Genomic DNA, 22,548 nt, shown 5'->3' on the forward strand with positions numbered 1-22,548 from the left:
TATATAATCTGATACAAGTACATGAGATACCACATAATTATAAAGTGTAACCAAGGCTGTCTTGGATTCTGGAGCTGCAAGTGATTAAGAGATGTTGATCAGGACTGATCTCCGATCAGGACTAATATGAGAAAAATGTCAAGTTTGCATTTTAATTAGCGTTTTATTCTCTAGCTGACTTTTATTAAATGCTGTCTGCGATTCATTTTGAAGGCATTGAATGCAAAATTAATGTTGCATAATGTCGCCTCGGGTTTAATGTATTTGAGACAGAATGGTTTCCCTTATACATTTCTAGTGCATGCCACTGAGGACCTGTGTTTTACAAAATGCATGGCTGTATGATGAACGGAATATTAAAGAGTCCCCTTTCATTCATATGCTACATGTTTGTTAAGCACGGGATGTTGGGATGCCGCTTGTTATCACACAGACGCAGTACTAAATTAACATGAATGAATATGACTGCTTCTGTTCAAAAAAAAATCTTATTCACCAAAATTTGGCAGAAGTATTTGCAGTTTTTTTTTTTTTTTTTTTTATTGAGGCCTATTTTAAATAAACGACATGAATCAAGTGTCCATGATAGTACGGCAAAGCAAGCCTCAGGCCACGAACGTCAGTCTCCACCCACCCGGCGCGTGTGATGTTTCTATTGAAAGGAGAGGATGCAGCGCGGAGCATGGACCGACCCTTCGGTGTCACCGGGTCAGGGTGTTTTTGCAGATTGTTTGTGCCTCGGCAGAGCGGGTCACAGGGTGGCGGAGCAGCACTACGAGGCGTTTGAATAGCCTGTCCGTGAGATCTTTGTTTCTGCAAACAGAGGGTAACTTAGCTTCCAGGGAGACTCCAAAGGCCATCCTTGTTAGTCGGTTTTTGGCAGAAAGTAGCCCCAGATGTATTTAAATTAAGTTTCACTCAGGCAGATATCTTGCTTTTAATAAATTAAGCCCAGTCAAAAGCTAGTCAATAAGGAATGTTCTCCATGATGTTTTTCTTTGGGGAGATGTACTTATTTATTTGTTTTTAAGTGATAGATACAATGCAGAGGATAATAAGAAATTAAAAATGAAGGGCCAGTTGTATTGATCTTCGCAGTACCTGAGGCAATGAGTAAAATGAGCGTGCGTGCGTGCGTGCGTGCGTGCGTGTGTGTGTGTGTCTGCTGGGGCAGGGCTGCCTTTGGAGCTGTAGAGTGCCACGGCGTGGTGGTTTTATCATTTTTCAGTGCTCTTGTCATAATTTAGCAGATGTCCTTTTTCAGGGCCAATTGCAGCGAAAGATAAATGCGTACAGTCAGATGGAATTTGTCCAGTAAATGTTTCGCGTTAGAACGGAAGGGCACGCTGGGGGGGGGTGTGCGGGTGTGTGGGCGTGGCGTTGACAGGCCGACTCCTCCCTGATCCAAGATCTCCTCCCCCTCCCCCCCAGGCCATCATGGCTCAGCTTCCCCAGGAGCAAAAGGCCAAGATCGCCGAGCAGGTGGCCAGCTTCCAGGAGGAGAAGAGCAAGCTGGACGCCGAGGTGTCCAAGTGGGACGACAGCGGCAACGACATCATCGTGCTGGCCAAGCAGATGTGCATGATCATGATGGAGATGACCGACTTCACCAGGTGAGCCGCCACCGTCACGCCCTCTGCCGAGTCCCGCCCCCCCCCGCACGGCTGGCTGGCGCGCGGGCGCCTTCTCCGCGTCTCGCGCTCTCTTGCTCGGCGCACATCTGTAGGAAAGTTGTATAACAGCAGCAGAGTGCTGAACCGCGGTGTCTCTGCATCTGCCATCGCCTGGAAGTCAGGGGCAGGCAGGGTGGAAAAAATGCACATACAAGCCTTTTCAAATGTCAGGGTTTTTTTTCTTTTTTTTTTTGTTCGTCCAACATTTGCATAATTCTGCCTCCCAACCTGCTTGTACCCTGTTTAGCTGTGGTCTTTATTTATAGAATTTTTCTAGCAGAAGTAGAGGGCAGCGTGGAACCTGCAAAGGGAAAGACGTCACGTATATGCGCTTGATGGCTTTTTCCCAGAAGTGTGAAAATGCGCGTGACGTACAGGCGTGGAGGTGCTGTATCGTGGACGGATATGGAGGTGCTGTAGCAGTCACGTGCCCTTCTTCCTCACCCTCCTCTTCATGTTAGCTCGGGGAGTCCCATACAGCGCTCTGGCTTCGGAGCTGGGGTTTTCTCGTGACATTATCCAGCTAAAAACGCTGATGAAAAGCAGTGCATCATTCATCAGCAGAAACAGAAAGGTAGCGGGGTCTTTTTAGCCGGCGGAATCAAGAGCGGCCTGTTTCGGATGTGACAGGAAATAGGGGTCATGGCAGGGTGAGCCACCTGGATGACCGGCAGGTGCCCCCACCCCTGTACGGTCTGCCCGTGTCTCTGCTTCTCAAGTTAATGCTGCAGAACAGAGAGGGCAGGGGAGGGAGGCTCTGTGGCAAGGCCTCCCTCCCTGGGTAACATCGGTACAGTCATACCTTTTTCATAAAACCTGCTCTTTCTTACACTTTGGACCGCATCCCAGGCAGTACATCACAGCATCAGGGACGTCAGGGGGGCTGCAGGTGACCCTGCCTGATGCAGTCCCCAACCGTCCAATCCCACGGGCTCACGGCGTCGTCCGTGTCCCCCCCCCCCCCCCCCCCCCCCCCCCAAGGATCAAGGGAAAATAATTGCAAAGCAGCTTTCTCCTAGACCCATTGTGCCGCATGCTAATGCCATGCAGATATATGCAAATAAGCCTGGCTCTCAAAGCCAACACGGGAGAATATGGACATGTTTTAATTAAAATGCATATCAGCAAGTGAGTATATATATATGACGCCTTTTCCTTTGTAGGTTCCGCGGCGACAGACAGAAAGCAGTCATTCTGAAAATATCCGCGGAATGCTGTTGGGATGACACCATGCTTTTCATGTAGACATGTGCGAGCAAACCCCACCAGAACTGTTCCAGAGGGCACTGTGTCGTTCTCAAATAATGAACACGTTTTCCAGAAAGTTTGCCCAGGTTTTAACTTATTTATTTAGTCGATTGCCTCCGGTTCTCATCACTGGCATAAATCCAATTTGGAGGAGCGAAATTGGTCTTCGCCCATCATAAATGCCTTTTGTCATCTTCGCGCGTTGGGTTTTTTAATAAGTAATGAGACGGAGTTGGCAGGTGTAGAGCGCCGAGTGGGAGGGGACGACTGAGCCGGTCAAGGCAATTTCATACATTCCACGCCCCAAATTGCACCCCCTCAACCTTGAATGTGAGCTCAAGCCCATGAAGGTTAAGGCGGTAAAGGCAGATTCTGGACTTCGTAACGAGAGCGGATCCTCTCAGCGGCGTTGCACACGTCTGCGGCGCTCATGAATAAGGCATGCGCCGCCCGGACGCGTGGGACATATTCTCGCCACCACCTGTCCGCGCATGCTGTGGTCCCTCATCTGAAGTGCACGCCACCCGGTAAATCCGCCACCGTTCCTGACAGCCCTGCTCTCGGCCATGCAGATCTGGGCGAAAAGCCCCCCCCTCCCCCTCAGAAGTCACTGCGAGCAGTCACCTTGGGTCTGTGGCGGGGGTGGGGGGGGGGTTGAGGGGGTGGGGTGCCCTCCCGAGGCCTGCCCGAGCGCACACAGTAATTACCTGTGAGTTAATGATATCACCGTCCTCTCACTTCACAGGTACCTGTGAGGAGGGTGGGAATTCATGAGCCTGCCTGTCACAGCTGTAGGTTGAGGCGGTGGGGTTCAGGGTTCTGGGTCAGGGGCAGCAATGCCGGGGTGGTCCAGAGAACCCCGTTGTCAGGTTGGGTCTTAGTAAAGCACCCGTGTGTGTTCCTCGGACCGCTGTTGTGGAGTCAGCTCCAGCATGGGACACCCCGGCTTTCACCTTGCACCCTCAATGCCGTGGTGTCACCACTCTGTCAAAGGATTGTGAATGCAAAGACATGGGAAGGAAGAAAACATGATTACTCTGAAGTGAGAATACTATTATTCCAAGAATATTACCAAAGCTTAATATACCTTTTTACGTATTTTAATACATATTTTAATATACGCATGTTATGTGTTTTATTAACATATATGCACATCATATTCTTGGAAGTATCATAATTTGTAAGACTATGAAATAAGTGACATTTATTCTGCTCTGTGTTCTGTGCTTGATATGGCAGCACTAGTTTTAACCTGCCATGCCAATGGCTTGGTTTGAGTGAGGCGAAGCAAGAGGTGGGGGGGAGGGGAAACAGAGAGAGGGTTTGGGTTGGGGTAAGGGACAGAGAATTCCATCTGTTGTGGGTTGGATAGCTCTGTTCGTGCTGGAGAGAACAGCTTTGAATCCAGGTTGTGCCACTTGCCAGGAGTCCCTTGTGGCGACAGAGAATTGGCGCAGGGCTGCCCAGCTTTGGCTGGAGGGGTTGGGATAGGCCAGAACCTTTTTTTTCTGTTTTTCTGCATCGAGGGGGACAGCACTAACCTCCGGAAATGGCCAGACAGCTGGGAGGGGGGCGGGGCGGTTGGGGGTAGGGAGGGGGGGGGGTACTCTCTGCCATGTGCCCGCATCATCCTGTTAGCAGCGTGCTCGTCGAGGTCTCTCTTCCACAGATCAGACGCTTAACAGAGGCAGAGAGCGTCAGCCTGTGCTTTGGCCTGAGAGGAGATCTTAATTGGCCGGGAATTTAAATCACTGCATCCAATGGGGGTGAAATTACTCTCCGCCGAGTTTGTAGTAATGGCCTCGGTAAATGACGTGCCGCGATTATGAATGAGGAGGCAGGCTCTCTGTGGACGGTCACAGCCATCCGACGTCTCCTGTGACCTGTCCCACGATGCACTCTGTCCTGTTTTTCCAAATAAAGCCAGAATGATTAGGCAGGCTTGTTGCTAATGGCAGACAGTTCTTAAACATAGCAGGGCTTAACAGTACCGAGACTTTTTTTTTTTTTTTTTTATAATAATGGGATATTTTCATACAAATACAGTACATTAATCTCATCCCCCTGTGATGTTCTGCTTACCCCAGGGGCAAAGGACCTCTGAAGAACACATCTGATGTGATCAGCGCGGCAAAGAAGATCGCAGAGGCCGGTTCGAGAATGGACAAGCTGGGCCGCACCATCGCTGACCAGGTGAGTCCCGCCATCCCTGCTACAGGCGTTTCCATCAACCAGCGTCAGGGAGGGGGGGGGGTGGGGTGGGGGGATAAGGGTACAAGCACATGGTGACCACTTAGCGACGACTGTCGTGTGGAGTAATACGTTCCTAATTACCTCAGCACTTAACCTTTACGTGGAGAAAAGCGGTGTTTGATTTGCCAAGGAAGACTTGATGTTCGCCTTCACCGGAGTGACATCTGCCGACTGGCGTAAGCGCTTCGAGTTGTCAGGCGGCGGATTTTTCTGCCCCTTGTTCCCCGCCACTCGATGAGGAAGAAGTAGGCTATCAGCACTTTGCATAATTACCTCCTCGCTCCGTGTAGTTGAGGAAAGGTGTCCGCGCCGCCAGCGATATCGCGGCTTCGCCGCCAGCAGCGCCGTGCGAGTACCCTCTCTGGAGCACAGCTGGAAAGTTAACACTGTGATCATCTGCACTTTCAGCGCTGGCAAATTCGCTCCCATGTTTCCTGTTTCTTCAAAGGCATGCTTAGAAAGAAGTGGGTTAATTTCAGAGTATTGTGGCGTTCAGCACCCCTCCTGAGACCTGTATGCTGAGTGTCAGAAAACATCATTACAAAGAACGTAATTTGCGTCAGATCTTTTTCATCCTAATGTCAGTTTGTCAAGCGCAATAAGCACGTTATTGCCTTTATTGCATTTGTTTTGAACAATACCAGTTGTCATGGCAAATGTACAGATAACCGGTCAAGAACATGTTGTGTAGATATGTCTGTGTCAGTTATGTGTGAATTGTATTGTATTTTTACTACCAAAACATGGCATGCATTCAGAATGTGGAATGCTGTAGCCTTGTGATGCTTGAGGTTACATGAGATATTTAAAACCTGTATCAGACTTGGTAAAATTATCTGCTGGGTTGTTATATTGCCCTTTACTGGAGCTGAGGGGCAAATACACAGCTGAGTACCCTTATCCACACGGTATGTGTTACTTCCAGTTAAGCTGGACTTTTGTGGTACGAATTAAAAAAAAATAATAATCGCACATGGATCTCTGCATAATAAGAGCACGTGATGTGCAGCGCCTCTTGATATTTCATTTACATGCTGCTTTCATCCTCCATGAATCTGACTCATTCTCCACCAGCTCAGTAACTTTATAGTGGTAACATTACCTTCTCTGGTCCAATGGGACCGGAATACCAAAAAAAGATTCCACAACAACCATGCCGTGCTGCGAAGCTGCGTACCCTTTGTAATGAATAAAACGGTCACCCCTGAAGAAAAACAGATGGATGCTGTGTGTGTGTGTGTGTGTGTGTGTGTGTGTGTGTGTGTTTGTGTGTGTGTTTGTGTGTGTGTTTGTGTGTGTGTTTGTGTTTGTGTTTGTGTGTGTGTTTGTGTGTGTGTGTGTTTGTGTGTGTGTGTGTTTGTGTGTGTGTGTGTGTGTGTATGTGTGTATGTGTATGTGTGTGTCTGTGTGTGCGGGTGTCCATTTGTGCGTATGTTCGTGCGTGTGTGCTTTGCGTGTATGTTTGCGTGTGTGTGTATGCATGTACGCACGGCAGGGGTTGGGAGGAAGCACTCATAAGTATATTAATAAATAAAAGGTTTGGCTGTGGGCTGCCAGGGCTGTGCCAGTAGCGGCAGTCCCTGCAGCCTGTGAACAGGTGCACTGTCCCCGAGGCTCAGCCCGTCTCAGACCGGACTCCAAGGACTCTGAATTATATTAATTGACCATGGTTTCACTACGGGGGGGGGGTATGGGGGGTAAGGGGGGAGGGATCAGGGGACCCGAATCCATTAAAAGAGTGATCCGTCCTTAATTAGCTGCTTAATTACCGGGTGGCAGCTTTTTAATTTATTTACGCGCGTTTATTTTTAGACCGGCTCTCGCCTGCTCCAGGAAACCCGAGCCTCCAGCAGCGAGGTTCACGAAAGTCACGGCGCCAGAGCCCCTGACACACCCGCCCCTCCCCGCCGCCCGCATCGCGTGGAGCCCGAAACGATTCGTCAGAACTGCCCCGTTAGCGCGCGGCGGAGAGGACCGCAGGCGGCGGGCGGCGGCGTTTGTTTTGTTTTGACTCCCCGTTCGTTTGAAACGCGCCGGCCAAGGGTCGCGGGCCTGTTGTACACAGGAACACGATGTACGCTTTGTCGAATTTGTTGTTTTTGGGGCGAAGGGGTTCCGGCAGAGTTGCGTTTTTGGGGGGGGGGGGCGCGGGTGTTTAAAATCTGTTAAATATGTGTAACAGAGCCCTATTAAACTTTAAAGAAATAAGTGTTGCTGCGCCGAAAAAGGATGAGTTGCTGGATGTAGGTCAGTACCACACAAAGGTCTGCACTGCAGTTTATTAAGAATTTATAGCCAGCCCCTGCAGGGCGCTGTATAAGAGTTCCATCTGAGCCGGGCGGTATACAAATAATGTCGTGTAATTGAGATTTATAATGTAAATGTGTGGACCCACCGTGCGGCCCATAAATCTCCCCCCCCCACACGCACTAAAACAAAAGCAGGAGGGAGGGAAAAAAAAAGAACCACGTGAGACTTACACATGCAGAAAATGAGCGGAAAGGGGGGAACGGCCGGCGCATTTGGCACACGCGCTTTAGCCCCGTGATGTATACCGACATGCAGAGAGTGTACTGTTCCAATTTGCATTCAATCAGCTCAGATTTATGGGCCATCCATGGGAGCCGGCGATGGTCTGGGTCTAATCCCGGCCCGGGACCTGTCCGCTTTACAGCGAGGCGGCTGTAAATTTCAGCCCCCTACCCCCCCCCCCCCCCCCCCCCCACCCCGCGCCCGGGGCGAGGAGCAAAATCAAGGAGCGATCCCACAAATTCTCAGCTCAGCAGTTCGACATCGAGTCAGGAGCCCGCCCTCCCGGTCCCATCACCCCGTCCCACCGGCCGGCCGCAGATTAAACACTGATTCATGCGGACTGTGATCATTCGTTTGTCTCCCTGCGATTGCTCCGGGATGCCATTATAATGATTGCGCATCTAAATATGCATACACTCTAATGCACGCCGCGCCTGTAATCATGTGCGTTTAACGGCGTCGCCATTGTTGTTACAGTGTTGTTAAGTGAAGCTTTAAAATGGGACGCGATTAGCGGCGGATAAGATTCCCTCAATCCCCACCCATGTAGAACTGGAACGGCGCATTTTGAGTCGCCAAGAGTCTGCACGCCGGCGTCAAGTCTCCAAGTTGGGGTTTTTAAACGCTAATCATCCATTTATAGGAAGTTTAACATTCATTATTCATTCCCTTCCTAACCCTGCATAAAATAAGACAATCTAATGTGAACTCCATTTAGCCATGCTTTAATTTCAATTAAAGCTCACAGCTGTACCATCAACAGCAGCCAGTGAGCAATCCTTGTAGGACCTAATGCACCGGCATTGCACAGTTCCTTGATGCGAGTGCGTGTGCATGTGTGTGTGCACGAGTGTGTGCCTGTGTCTGAGTGTGCGTCTGTCTGCGTGAGCGCATGCGCGTGATCAATTACATCAGTCTGGAAATTGCTCGTTTCCTAAGATTGCCTAGGTATCCAATTAGATTTGCGAGTGCTTATAAATCCAGCCATCTTATGGTAAATGCATTTATGGACTAGTCTGTGTTTCCTGTAATTGATTGTTTTTCATTGGTTTATCAACGGTATCTGTTTCCGCAGCCCGTGAGGGTGGGCGGGAATACAGCAGCATGTCACGATGCAAGCCATCCTTCCTGTTTTTCATCCTTCCTGAACTCTTACAACATGCTAGCACAGAAAGGCAAAGCTGTGCTTCTCTTCTCCGTCAAGCGCTTGTTATTTGTGATGTGGTATAAGTTGTAACAAAAACACAGACAAACACGCAGGCATACACACATACGCACTCTCACACACATAAAGGCGCAAAATTGGCTAAGAAATATGACATGACATTTGGCCAAACTAAAAAAGAACGCTTCCCTAGGAAGCCCTGGCACCTATTTAATATTCATCCAGTGGGCGTTGATGGACAGCTTGTAAGCGAGTACAAATAACGCCATGTCACAGTCTTGGAGGCAGCATCTGTGGTCACATTTTTAGCAAGTGGATAAGGACCGCCCTACATCAGGGCTGGTTAATATGAACAGAAATGCTGCGAAACCATCATTTGCAGTGGTGAGTTTATTGCCTCAGTCTCCAACACCCCATATGTAACAGGTCTCCCTAATCTCTTGCCTTTGGCAGTCTGTTTATGTTGGGCACAATTGTCAGAGAGTGTGTTGACGTATTTTTACCCTGGTTGGATACAAATCGCCAGGTGACACAACAGAAGCCAAATCAAGTTGGGTGGTTACACAGCAGGGAGAAAGTGGTGTGACCGCAATATAGGCCATGTGGAAGACAATCGACTGCAATTATCTGTTGGTGTGGAGGACACTCAACAAGTAAGAGCACACGATGGCCATGAAGCGCACATGTGGACGCCAATGATGTATTGTACCCACTTGTCACAATCAGTGTCACATTGGTCAGGAGCTAGGCTGATTAGTCAGTGTTTGTCACATAAGCCGTCTTTCACTGACACTGGACTGTCGGGTGAAATGAACAGTTAGCAAACTTTCACCGTTAGTCCTCTTGCTCATTGGCGAGCCAGCACGATGATGTAAAAATTATAGTATCAAGCTTGTACGCACAGCTGTTAATCATTCGCATATGTATATATGCTCAGGACATGTTAATGTCAGTGGTCTGTCCTCAGCCTCCAGCACATAGCCAGGTCTTTAAAGTGTAAATATTCAGAGCTTCAAACATTGGATTAGGGAATTTTTTCCTCCAAATGCTTAGCAGGGCTGGCTCTTAGACAAGTCCCATACCATAACCGGCATTGGGCTTGGCTTGTATATAATTAATTATTCATTTATATGGAGTAAATAGTTGGCATGTAATTCAGGGAGTACAGGAAATGTGCACATTCCCAGCATGCACTTAATATTTTCCACATCTTAACATGAGAGAAACAAACAGTCCTCAAGTTTCCCCATAGGAAATGCATCATTTCGTTCTGCAAGTTTGAACTAAAGCTACAGTTATGCTTATTGAGGAGAGCTTTAGACTGTAAGTTAGTTATCTGCAATGTAAACTAAACTGCCAGCCCCCCTCTCCCCTCAAGCTTCTACTCTTTTCTTGATGGTATGCCAGTCGATCTGGCAGCCTGCTCCTTGCAGTGCCTGTGGTTTTCAAGTAGATATACATACACGTGTTTGTGTATTTTATTTTTATTATTGAATTATTTATGGATGTGTTTGAATTATTCTACTAAACTGTTTTGAGATGTAAGATAATGCACTTGGTGTGACAGGAGCCCCTGTTCCCGCATCACTGTTAAAACTTTGCAGTTAAAATACTGAGTGCCAGCCATGGGTTCCTGTATCAAAACCACCGCCTGAGTCAATACATGATTTAAATAATGGAACAGCTCGGCCCATATTCATGAATTTATATGCCGATTCTTTGCTAGGAGACCAAATTGGTCATGGCACTAAAGGACAACAGAGTGGATATTTGGGTCAGATAGATGAGGAGGTGAGATAGGAGCGAAGAGCGTGTGGATTTTAACAAAAGGTTTACTTAACACGGAGCTTCTGATTTTTGTCCCTGGCACCTGACCTAGCATTTGAAGAGAAATCCGTGTGGCACCTTGTGAGAGCTTTCATCAGCCTTCACAATGATCTGGAAATGTGATTTGAAGCTTACATTTGCCAGAATTGGCGAGACTGAGAAGGGGCATGATGCTGTTTTGCACCAGTTGTTGGATTCCCTCACTCTGTTCCCCACACTTGTTATTCATCCTCATCCATCCTGCTTAACACCAGCCTGTCTGTTTGCATCATCGCCTTCTTGCTTCACACACGCTGTCATCATGATTTAATTTTCCCTCGGCAAACCCCTTTGCAATTTGTAACGGATTTAAATCTCCAAGAAGTTGTGCTTATGCAGAGGAAGCAGGGGTCCAAGAACCAAACCTTGCGGGACTCCTCATTTCGCCCCTGATAGAAAAGGGGGAACATCTGAAGTTTGCAAAAAGTCTGCCTGATTTCATAAAAGCACCAAAACATCCCCAGTGAAGATTATGTGCATTTTTTCAGTTGATTCAGGAGAATTTTATGATCAGTGGTGTCTTAAGCAGCTTTGAAGTGAAGGACTCCTTGGTGCAGAAAAGCAGCCAGGCTTCTACAAGGAGTATATTATTTACAGCCGGTAGAAGGCAGATTTTATACTGTACCTAGGGTGAAAGTCTGATTGGAATTTTCTCAACTATGATGAGAACTCAAAAGTGTGAGTACTGTGCAACCAAGGGAAACTCTGAAACTGCTCTGTCAGTTCAAGGCTGTCTAGGTTCAAGGGAGTCTAGGTTTGTTGTTGTTAATGAAGGCTTCACTATATTTTTAGTCATGTACATAATTTAACACACTAAGAGGCTTTGACTGTACTTTAAATTGGCTAACAACAAGCAGGTAAGAACCCCTTCACAAGCTTTGTGGTAGTACGCTCTACTGAACCTGAGACCGCTTTTCGGAAAGCATTGAATGCACTCACATGGCCCAGTTCATCTCTCTGCAGCCGCGGTGGAAATAGAATTTTTAGAAAAACTGATTCTGTTGAGGCATTAATTGACTGACAGAGGAGATGCCTGCCTTAAGACATGATGCAGTTACGGGTGTGGAGGCCACATGAAATTGTGCTGTGTGGTTGTGTGAGTGATGTCAAGCAGCCAAAATCTATCGAGGCATTTAGAAAGGGGAAAACTGTATAAATAGGGTAGGTTCTCTCAGCTCGCCTGTTCAAATATGTTCAAAATCAAGGATCCTACTCATATCAGCCGCCAGTTGCATGTTTGAAAGAACATGGCAAAAAAAATTCTCAGAGTCTCAGAGATGCTCAGTAGGGCCCTGGTGCATTGTAAATATTCAGAAGTTTAAATTGAACAAGATTTAAGATGTGAGACAAATGAAATAATAATCATCAGAGGGCCCTCCATCGAGACGCCGATCAGTCACTGTGATGGGGAAAACAAGAGCAAGAGGAGTGACAGTGGGAATCACTTTTAGTTTTTGATGCTTTTCTCTTGTCAGGTCCTTAGTACAAAGGCCCCATTGTGAGCACAGTTTGTAAGGCCTGCTAATAAGTCGGGGTACAGTGGTGGTCTCGGTATGCGGTACAGGAGTTCTTTAGGCCACACCAGGTCAGAGCATCAGAGCGGCCAGCACACAACGGCGTACTACAAATCTGCAGCTTGGCTGTTGTATGCCATCATTTCAGGCTGTCTGCCACGTTATTAGATAGAACAAAATAACCTTTCCGGTTTCAGTGGAGCGGGTGTATTTTGTATTGGCCATGGTTATCCCCATAAGTATTTCAGTTGTCTATAAACTCTGCTTGGTTTGATGCACGCTAGCTGGTGTCTGCCAAGGGCTTCGAATCTGTTCCTTTGTCCGCAGAGGCAGGACACGTGAGCATTTTAACGTTTCCGTATATTCCCTGTGCTGTATTGCATAAAGACTATGTAATTTTAAGGGTTTCCCGCTGCGTCTGATGGATATAATCTGCGCCAGTGTAGATAACCACTGTATTATACTGGCGTTTTATATGTATTTATAGCTATGTTCACCGTACCCTAAAGTGACTGTCTTCCATCTTGTGACAGATTATTGTGATTTGGGCTCGGAAACAAATCGGACATGATGATCTGACAGCTGTAGCCAGCGGAGGTGACATGTTTATCTCTCGTCTTGCCCGGAACACCCTGGGCTCTGGCAATCAGCTAGAGTAATTCCACATTTGCACCAACAGTATGCGGAGGACTGTTGTGAAAATGCTTCAGGGATTACATGGTGAAAATGAGGTGAATTTATAAAGTGCCAGCAGCACTAGGAACATTCCGTCTGTCGACAGGCCAGGCTCAGTGTTCAGAGGGATGCGCAGAAATTTTGGCACTGACCTCGGAAATGCATCAGAGGTGGCAATCAAAAATATTTCTGAGGCTCACTGGCCAGAATGCGTCTAATGTGTCCAAATTGAGTATCATTGTCTCAGCCAGAATGGAATTTGCTGGCATATCCTGGATTTTCAGAAAAGGTGTGTGGTGTGTTTTCTGATGTCCAGTTTTCCTCCTTGTGTTTTAAGGTTTGCTTTTGAGACTTTGTGTAAAAGAGAAAAGAGATGTCTTTTTAAGCTTCAGTTCCTCAGACAATGTACAGATAAATAGCTGCCTGCAAAGTCAACTGTTGAGTCTTTATGTTGGCTGACTTTTTTTTTGTCTCACTGACAATACCTGAAAGGGAATAATGTTTTTTGGGTTGTTCCATGATTGTTCTGTCACAAGCGGTTTCTGATTTCAAACGTAGGAAATTGTGTTTGGATTTTTTGTGGAACTTGAAACAAATGGTATTTTCTGGTACTCTAAGGTACATGTTCTCCCCACTGGTTCCAAGAACCCTATTTACTTTCAAATTAAAAGGCTGAAAATAAAGGTCACAGACTCCACATAGACGTCATCTTTCAGTTACAAGTGTCTCATTTCCCATGCATCTACAGTTCTCCAGTTAATATAACGAATATGCACCTGTCTGTTATACATTCATGCCACAACTTCACATTTTAAATGCATATATAAATTGTGCTAGCTTCCATGCTCTAGTGGTACCCTGCTTACAGCTTGTTGAATTGGATTCATTCAATATTTAGATGGCAGTTTCTAAAATTTCATACTGATAGGTATCTGCCCATCCAGCTAAGGCTGTCTCATAGTGAGTATTTCCAATGTGGTGGGGCGTTGTGATTCATTTGGCGTCCCGCAATACCTTTAGACTAAATTGTATAAAGAGCTATACAGATGTCATAGGTTCCTGAGGCTGTCTTTTGCTTAAGGATTCCTTAGGCCTCAATCTTATCCCTTATCACAACCACAGAGCTAAACACACACACACACACACCTTTACGAGGCCCTACAGTGCAATTGACCAGACTGAACAGTGGAAGGAATATTCTGTGAAGCAACATGTTTTGTTTTAGAAAATGAAGAAAAAAAAACCATCAAAGTAACACTGTAGTGTCAGTAAATATTGGAAATTAGCATTTTCCATTCCATAATGTGTCCCGAAAGGTCAAACACCGGCCGCCGCGGCAGCGCCGAGCTGCCGCTCTCGCCCATTTGAAAAAGGGAAAGCGGGAGAGGAGATGACATTTTCACTGATGTGGCCTGACCTTACTTTTTTATAGCAGAACATTTTAACACTGTGATGTGAAATTTCCTCTTTGTTATTCACTGATCAGCCCCCCCCATCCTCCTCCCCCCCTAGCTGGGTAACGAAAGCCTTTTCCTCCATGTTCCCACCTGCTCCATGTTTTCTCCCCCACCAACTCATGTCATGGGAGTTTTTTCTTCAAGAAAAAAAAAAAAAACAAAAAAGCATTTCTGCTTTGAGTAGCTTATGTATAGTTGGAGCGGGTTCCAAGTTTCTGCAGATGGTTTTTATTATTAATGATTACTCTTATCTTGAGTAGTATTAAGATGCAGTAAGTTAAGCGGATACATCTGGTGCTGGGCATGCTTTGTTTATGTTAAGGATGTTTGTAAAATGTTTGTGCTAAACAGTCTCTTTTCTATTACTGTTATGCATAAAGGTGAAGCAAATGAATGTTCTGTACAGCTGTTACTTCTGGTTTTCTGCAGGGCCACTGTTTGCTATGGATTTTTTGTTGCCGATTCTCAGTCTCTTGCCGTCCGTTTTGCCCAGAGAGAAGAATAGCTCATTACTATATTCCTAAAATGAATGGTCTGAGTGTTGACCCCCCTCTTCCAGCAAACACACCGCTGTGCCCTTGCCACTGCTACCTGGGTACATCCACAACGAAACCCCTTTCAGTTCCACACAATTTCTATGGTTACGCCTGAAAGAGCCTGATGATGGAATGAATCCTTTGTTCATTCTTTTTTTTTTTCTTTCAATCAGAAAGGAATAAATAAGCTGTGTTTTCCTGTATTGTGCAGTAGATGCATCCTCGCTCTGAGTGTCGGTGTTTCGAGCAGAACTCTCGCTGAGAGTGCCACAGCGCCGTCGGATGAATGCGCACTCAGGAACGGAGCCTCGGAAAGGTTTAATTTCAGCCGTCCGAAAGGAAAAAAAAAAGAGCAGAGATAACTAGAGGGGCATCATTAGTATTCCCGGCGTGTTTAATTTTAGTGCCGCTCTGCTCTGTAGCGCCACCATCCCGCCCTCTCTCTTTTCTCTCCCCTCCGCCACGTGATGCTTCTGCTGTATGTCCGTCTTCCGCCGCTGCACGCAGGGGGGGGGGGCGGAGACAGAGAAGGAGAGCGCAATCAGTATGGAGAGGGGGAGCGAGGGAAGGAGGGGTGCGGAGAGAAGAACGGGGAAGGAGAAGGGGGGGGGGGAGACTGAAGGAGGGATGTGGAGAGAGAAGGGAGAGCACAGAGTTGCTGGGGTTTGAGAGGGAGGTTGGGGGGGGCTGAGAGAGAGACAGGACGGTGATTAATAGAATTTGGTGGTCTGGATTAATCGCCAGCGTAGTAATGGACTGAAATGTGAATGAGCAGGGAATGTGCAGGTGCTGCCCTTGTGAGTAGGAGAGGGTACAGTATGCATATCTGTGCGTTTCCTCCTACACACAGGCCAGCAGGAGACACTGGAGCGTTTTAGCGTGGTGCTTGGGTGCGAGTGCCATGGGGTGGGGCAGGATAGCAGTCCTTACATGTAGCCTTCCAAGCCCAGTGTCACCACCCCCCACCCCCCATCACACACAGTCACACACCAAATTTGTGTCACTGCCAGACGCATGAGAATCAAAGCAAATGCATGCATCCGCAATATATGAGGATAACATAAGAGAGCTTTAATGTCATTGTGCAGTACAACGAAATCGCAGTTGCTGTCCTGTGTCAGTGCCAGAACAACATACAACTGTGGTCTTTGTGCTGCTGTGATATTTAGTATGGTTTTGCAGCAATGTAAGGCGTTTGGGTTGGTTTGTCTCTTACTATAGCGTGGCAGTAGTAAGGCGTTTGGGTTGGTTTGTCTCTTACTATAGCGTGGCAGTAGTAAGGCGTTTGGGTTGGTTTGTCTCTTGCTATAGCACGGCAGTAGTCCAACTGTTTGCATCTTTGTATGTGACAGTGGTCTGAAGTAGCAGAATGAGTAGGCTCACAAGAGAGATTACAGGTTTGAATCCAGTACGGTGCACTGGTATCTCATCCTTCATAAAGGAACAGCATGAAGAATAAAATGATAATGATAATCGCAAGGAATATGGAGTGTAGATGCTTAGATTGCTGTAAGTGATTTAAAAACAAAATGCCCGAAGTGCAAAGTCCCAGAACAAACAAGACCGTGGCGTGCCCGTATGAAGGATGCGCCAAGTCTAGATAGCAGGAGGGAGGGGGATCAGAGCCCGGCGTTTTAACAAAGGGCATTAAAGATGCCCTGTGTCAGACCTCTCATCACTGCTCCGGCACGGTCCCAGCACTGACGTGAAGAGCGCTCCTTTCATCTCCCCCAGCAGACAATCAGCAGTCTGTCAGAGGCGGGTTTAAAAGCACTGCAGAAGCCTGCACCGCCGCGCACTGACAGCCAGGTGTACGAGGTCTCCAGCGCTTCCTCCAATCAGCTGTTCCCAGCAGTAATGATAGGCAATAACAGAGCTGTGGGCAGAGAGCTTGTTTGGCGAAAATGTGAAAGGAGGCCGTTGTGGGATTTCAGGATTATTTGACAGAGCAGCACATCCGTGAGTATTGATTTTAAAAGATCTTTTTTTTTTTTTTTTATTCTATTTTATTTTGGTTATTCTTTTTTTGTCTTGTTTTGTTTTCTTAGTGAAGCCTCGTCGAAACCTGGTCTCTCTCCTGGAGAGGAACAGCAAAAGTTTGAATCATTTCAAAATCCTTTTTAGTGTGCTGGTTATGCACTACAACAATGAAGAAATAAAACTGCGAGTTAATATGAAAGCCTTCTGGAATATCTCAAGGAATTGTGAATTGCCTTTACTGATGCGGTCTTGACGATGTTTTCATGAGTGAGCTTTGGACGTGGTGAGTCAGACGTGTGGGATGCAGACTACAACGGGAGGTCTGTTAGCATGTGACCTTTTTCCCAGAATGCACTACCTACTCTCCGATGCCTCTTGAACTTCACAGGGAAGGGAAATTGCATCTGAATAGCGCACTGTAAGCCGAGCCCTTCAGCGTGTCATGGGATAAAAAAGACGCCCCCCCCCCCCCCCCCCCCCGCCTTCTCCTTAGGGTAACATTACTGAACCTTGCTCAGTTTCTGAAAAGTTTCTGAAGTGCTGAGGCCGTTTGGGTGGGCATAGCTTGCATCCGGTATTAGAACCTGGAACAAATGAATAAGATGCAGAATATTTTTCATGCTCTTGCTAAAGAGTTATTTCATGCATGGCTGCTCTGTTTTTAAAAGGCACAATATTTGATAAAGATACGTCAGGAATTTGGAATAAAACCACACGCCCTTCTTTACCCCCTCCAGTATAAATTATAGATATATGAGATTCTTTCACTGACTGCTTTTCAGCCCAGAGCATTCTTTTGTCAGTACCCTCCGACACTTGGCTTACTGCTCAGAATGATGGAAATTGCAGTATTTTTTTTTTTTCTCCCTGAGCTCTCTGGGTGAATAATTATTCTGTTTGTGTGCTGATAAAGTGCTGCAGAGGAGTCCTAGAGCATCTGAACATGTGTGCGCCTCTCTCTCTCTCTCTCTCTCTCTCTCTCTCTCTCTGCTTCCAGTGCCCTGACTCCGCATGCAAGCAGGACCTGCTGGCCTACCTTCAGCGCATCGCCCTGTACTGCCACCAGCTCAACATCTGCAGCAAAGTGAAGGCGGAGGTGCAGAACCTGGGTGGAGAACTGGTGGTGTCTGGGGTAAGTCCGCCGTCCAACCCCACTCGCTCCGTCAAACGCGCGGGGACGCCGCCGCTTGGCAGGCCGTCTCCCGAGCTCTCGCCTCTGGAAAATGCGGGGGGAAGCAGAACGGCCCCCCTGCCCCAGCTTAGGGGTTTCTCTCGCCTCGCCGTCACCCACAAGCGGCCTGAATCATTGATTCGCAGCAGAAACTGTTCATCTCAGCACCATCAAACGCGTATGGGCAGGGGCACAGCTCCCTGGGAAAGCTTCAAAGTGGGAAGTGTATGAAACGGGCAGGCTTTCTTGCCCGGAGACTGACACACATGAAGGAGGCAGGGGCCGCTCTCTCTTCCACACAAAGTCCCACAGGGGATTGTTTACTTCAGGAATTGTTAGTTTTAAAGAAATCATTTGTAAATAGGGGAAAAAAAAAACATTTGACTCATTTGAAAATTCAGCACTTCACCACCCCAACTAACCCCCTGCCAACACCACCACCCCCTACTCACTGCTTAAGAGATTTGAGTCCCCAAGTGCTACAAATTATTAATTGGCTTCCTAGCAGGAGAGAGTCTTTTTGTAGACTGGAGTCAGAGGTAGGTGTTTGAAGGCAAAGCGCTCAGGATGGGATCTTCCGCCCAGTTACATTTCTTCAGAGCGCAGAATCAGAATCCGCTGCTCTCCACTTTGGCTCCTCCCTGTAACTCCTGCTCGCTGAGGACATCAGACTGCGCTGCTGGGCTTCTGAAATTAAACTTTCTCTTTTTTCCCCCCCTTTCACTGAACGAGCAGTATCTTGCAAATCCTGCAGATTCATTGGCTCAGGCGCTACCCTAGCACCAGCAGTGTGAGCCGCCGGGTCGCTCTACATTAGAGCTTTGCAGTGTCACCGTCTTGGCGTGCCACTTTATGAAATCAAATGTTGTGTACTTAGTCAGGTTTCGATTCGGAGCGCAGTCCGATGAAAGGTACCGCCGCAGCATTGACCTTTACCTGGATGAGTCACAAAGCGAAAATCAACAAAGCGAATATTGGTGCAAGATGGTCCATGTCTTGGCCCAGCCTGCTGAAAATATCATGAAGAAAACGCAGTACGACTGAGGAGTCAGAAAAAGGCATTTCTGTGTCTCGGGCTAGACAAGAACCACAAAACACACCTGCAAAGAGCCAGGCATCCTGATTTGCCATTTCCTGGCTGTGAATTTGGCCTTTTCCAAATTCCAGGCTAGGTGATTTTAACAGCTCTGATTAAAATAAAAAAAAGCGTATTTACTGAGTAGGAGTCTGTGTTGCAGATCAACTTGCTCAAGGTCTTATAAGGTGCAAAACAAGGCTGTGAGCCGTAGGTAGCGTTACTCTGAATAAGTCGGCCTCTGTATTCAGCATATGATAGCTTTTCTTTCCAATTCAACCTCTTAACCGAGCCCAGCTCATTCTGGGTAATGTAAGCACTTCACAGGCCATGGCGCACATGGAAGTGCTGTAATTTGCTTCAAGCCCTTGCACTAAACCGATGACCAATTAGGAGATTGACAGCTCCAAAAAAGGGTTTTATTTTTTAATTTTTTTACTTTATTTTTTTGTGTTGGATGTGCATTACAGACCAGCTTTTAACACAGTCAATGGTTCCACTTTCCTGCAATCTGCCCGCGCAGTAATTTTTTTGGTAATCACGTGACATGGTAAATCTTTTAAAGAATTCTGAGACTGTCTGGTTCCTGCAAGTGAGCTTTTTACATTTGTATGGTTATATCTATCAGAAGTCTTTAATTTTGCATTTAACACAAGGTGCTTCTTCATATCCATGCTTCTGAATATAGTGATACACAAGACATCAGTATTATTTAGAAAGGTCTTTTATTCTTGATAATTAGGCCTCACTTCACCAAGGCAAGCTCTGCACTAGTGAAGCAGTGCGGGGTGAGGCAAATGCATTCTTCTGATAAGCACACATACAAATGTGACAGTTTTTTTTGCTGTGAAAGTCCTTCGGTGTATTACAGTGAAGTGGACGAGGTGAGGAAGTGAGTCGTGGCTGACACACCTACCCCTATCCCCAGTAGGATGCAGGCAGATGTAGTTGGCAGCTTTGAACCCAGGCCATAGGGCTCAGCCTGAACTCAAGACTATGCCTTGCTCACTGAGCCACTTGAGAGCCACTTAGAAACAGTTCTCATAATATTCTACTTAACTTTAAAAGCTTTAGAAGGTCGCAGCTTAAAATGACAGCAAAGGTTGTTGCTTTCTAATTCTCAGTGTGGGCATTGATGTTGTATCCTTGAATAAGGATCGTAACACATTTACTTATAATGCATCTATATGTGCATTCGTCTTACTGTTATGACCAAGTGGTACATCGACATTGTTCCCAGCTGGGGGTCAAGCCTGCAGGGTTCGTTTTAGTTATAACCACTTTGGCATACAGCCATGTGCAAATACACATATAGACATACAGCCATGTGTATTTAAAGTCTTACACTTAATCTATATCTATATTTATCTGTATATACATTGCATATTTAAAGGGTTACATGGCACATGAAAATCACTAATGTAACCTCATGTATAACCCCACCCGGCCATGTAGGACATTTTGGCTGTGTGCAAAGCAAAGAAGTTGTACAAGCTGAGCCTGTACTTCATGTGACTTTGCATAAGAATGTACACTGACTGAAGGAATCCGAGGACATCCAACCAGCGTAAAGCGCACATACATCTACACCCAGTTCAAAGGACCAATTAAGGCCAAGTGAAAGTTCCTCGCCCGTTTGGGACATCCTCGACCGTGTGACTCATGGCCATTTTTAGAGGTAGTGCTTAGGGCAAGTGAGCTTTTTGCGAGGCAGCCTGTATCATCTTCCCCGTAGCCCTTAGCCCTGCTGCTTCCTGCATTGTGTACATGCACTCCTCCATGCTCCCCCCCCCCCCCCCCTTTGCCATCCTGGTCTCCCGAGCTTTATTAATGTAACCCTACTTAGAGTGCTTGCTTTAAGCTGAAGGACATCAGTGAACACCAGCCTGAGGAGGATAAAAAGGATGTCAAGAAAGGACAGCAGAGTTGATTATGGACAACTCAATGTTCTGGAGAGGGTAGAAAAAAAATGCACATTCCAGTTGAAATGAATCTAAATCAAGGGAGTCTGCTTGGGATCTCATAAATCGACAGATTTTTGGTAGAGCTGGGGAGGAACAGGTCAGCAGGAGGTCTGTGATATAAAAAATAAAGGGAGAGCATACTAAACCCATCAAACCCAGTGATTTCATCACAAATTATAAAAAGAAAATGTACTTCAGGGCATTAGTTCACACAGACTTCTTTTCTGTAATATTTATTTCTCCTTATGATGTGTGCTTTCAAGTATCTTCTTCTGTTGTTCTTCATCTTCATTTCAGACCATGGAAATGGAAAGGTTCAGTTCAGTTTTGTTTTATTTGCTGTTACACATTCATAGCACCTTTAATTGAGCTCAGTTTGCTAACCATATACCCGTGGTGGCAGTTCCCTGGATAATCTGCAGGTGGTAATGGAGAATGCGGATACCCTAAGTGCTGAGGTCTTGCTTTTCCTGTGTTAATTGGTGATTTGACCAAGTTACTACAGTAGAAGGGGGGATGCAATAGAAAAAGTTTTTTGTCTGTGGGAAATGCAATCGGTAAAGTTTCATCTGCTGTAGGGTCCTTTATAAAAAGGCCATCAAAATGTACGTCTTGGAATATGAGAAACCTGATGGTTCCAATATATGAATTACTACACAGCAAAGCCAGTGACAGTCTGCCACACAGTAGTGAGAGGATGTAGGCACTGTTAGTGTCCTCAGGACTGTGAGTCAGATGAAGCTATAAAGCTGGTCTGAGTATATGTTCCTTTGCTGTTCATGGTCATTGGCCAGGTGCAATCCTAAGTGCTCTGTGCAAAATGGCACTCAGCGAGTCATGTTATATTGGAAACAAATCAAGAGCAATACACGAGACAGGCAGATGGAGCAAAGGCAATATCATCACTACCATAGTAGCGCCCTTTTTGAGTAGTTGGCCCTGAGTTAAGTTTCAGTGGTCGCTGACAGCAACGTAATCCACCAGGAAGTGGATTAAAACGAACTTCCTTCTTCAGCTCCAAACGGCCTGAGCTACATTTCCATTTGAATGAAGTAGCCAAATGTAATTGGTGTGAAAGTGCCCTCAAATGCATAACATGCACTGATGAATATGGGGGAGAATCCTCAACCCTGTGCATCTGACCACATCCTTTACTGTTGAAAATAACACCCACTGTGTTTTGCTGTAAACTAGATAACATAATTGAAATTAAATAAAGTGTCACACAGAACTTTTAAAGGTGTATTTCAGTTTTAAACATTGGTAAAAGTGTTTAATGCTGTTATTAGGATTAACAGACTGCATCAACCTTCGTGATGGGATACTCAAAACTTCAAATGATTTTTTTTTAACAATTGAACAATATCCTATTTCAGATAAAAGCAGTTTATTGTGCCATTACAGTGTAACTGAAAGAAAATTGCTTAAGTTCTCCAGCG

The 22,548-nt window shown here is 46.3% G+C and overlaps 1 protein-coding gene across 1 annotated transcript in view; it reads left to right on the forward strand.

Moving 5' to 3' along the window:
* ctnna1 (catenin (cadherin-associated protein), alpha 1) overlaps positions 1–22,548 on the forward strand; it is a 118,391-nt gene that overhangs the window by 93,585 nt on the left and 2,258 nt on the right. The window contains exons 15-17 of the mRNA XM_036549126.1: positions 1,432–1,613; positions 5,009–5,114; positions 17,897–18,031. Coding sequence (XP_036405019.1) covers positions 1,432–1,613; positions 5,009–5,114; positions 17,897–18,031 — 423 coding nt within the window. The remainder of the gene's footprint in view (positions 1–1,431; positions 1,614–5,008; positions 5,115–17,896; positions 18,032–22,548) is intronic.

This window comes from Megalops cyprinoides, chromosome 16 (assembly GCF_013368585.1).
Source record: "Megalops cyprinoides isolate fMegCyp1 chromosome 16, fMegCyp1.pri, whole genome shotgun sequence".
In the NCBI taxonomy this organism is placed as follows: Eukaryota; Metazoa; Chordata; class Actinopteri; order Elopiformes; family Megalopidae; genus Megalops; species Megalops cyprinoides.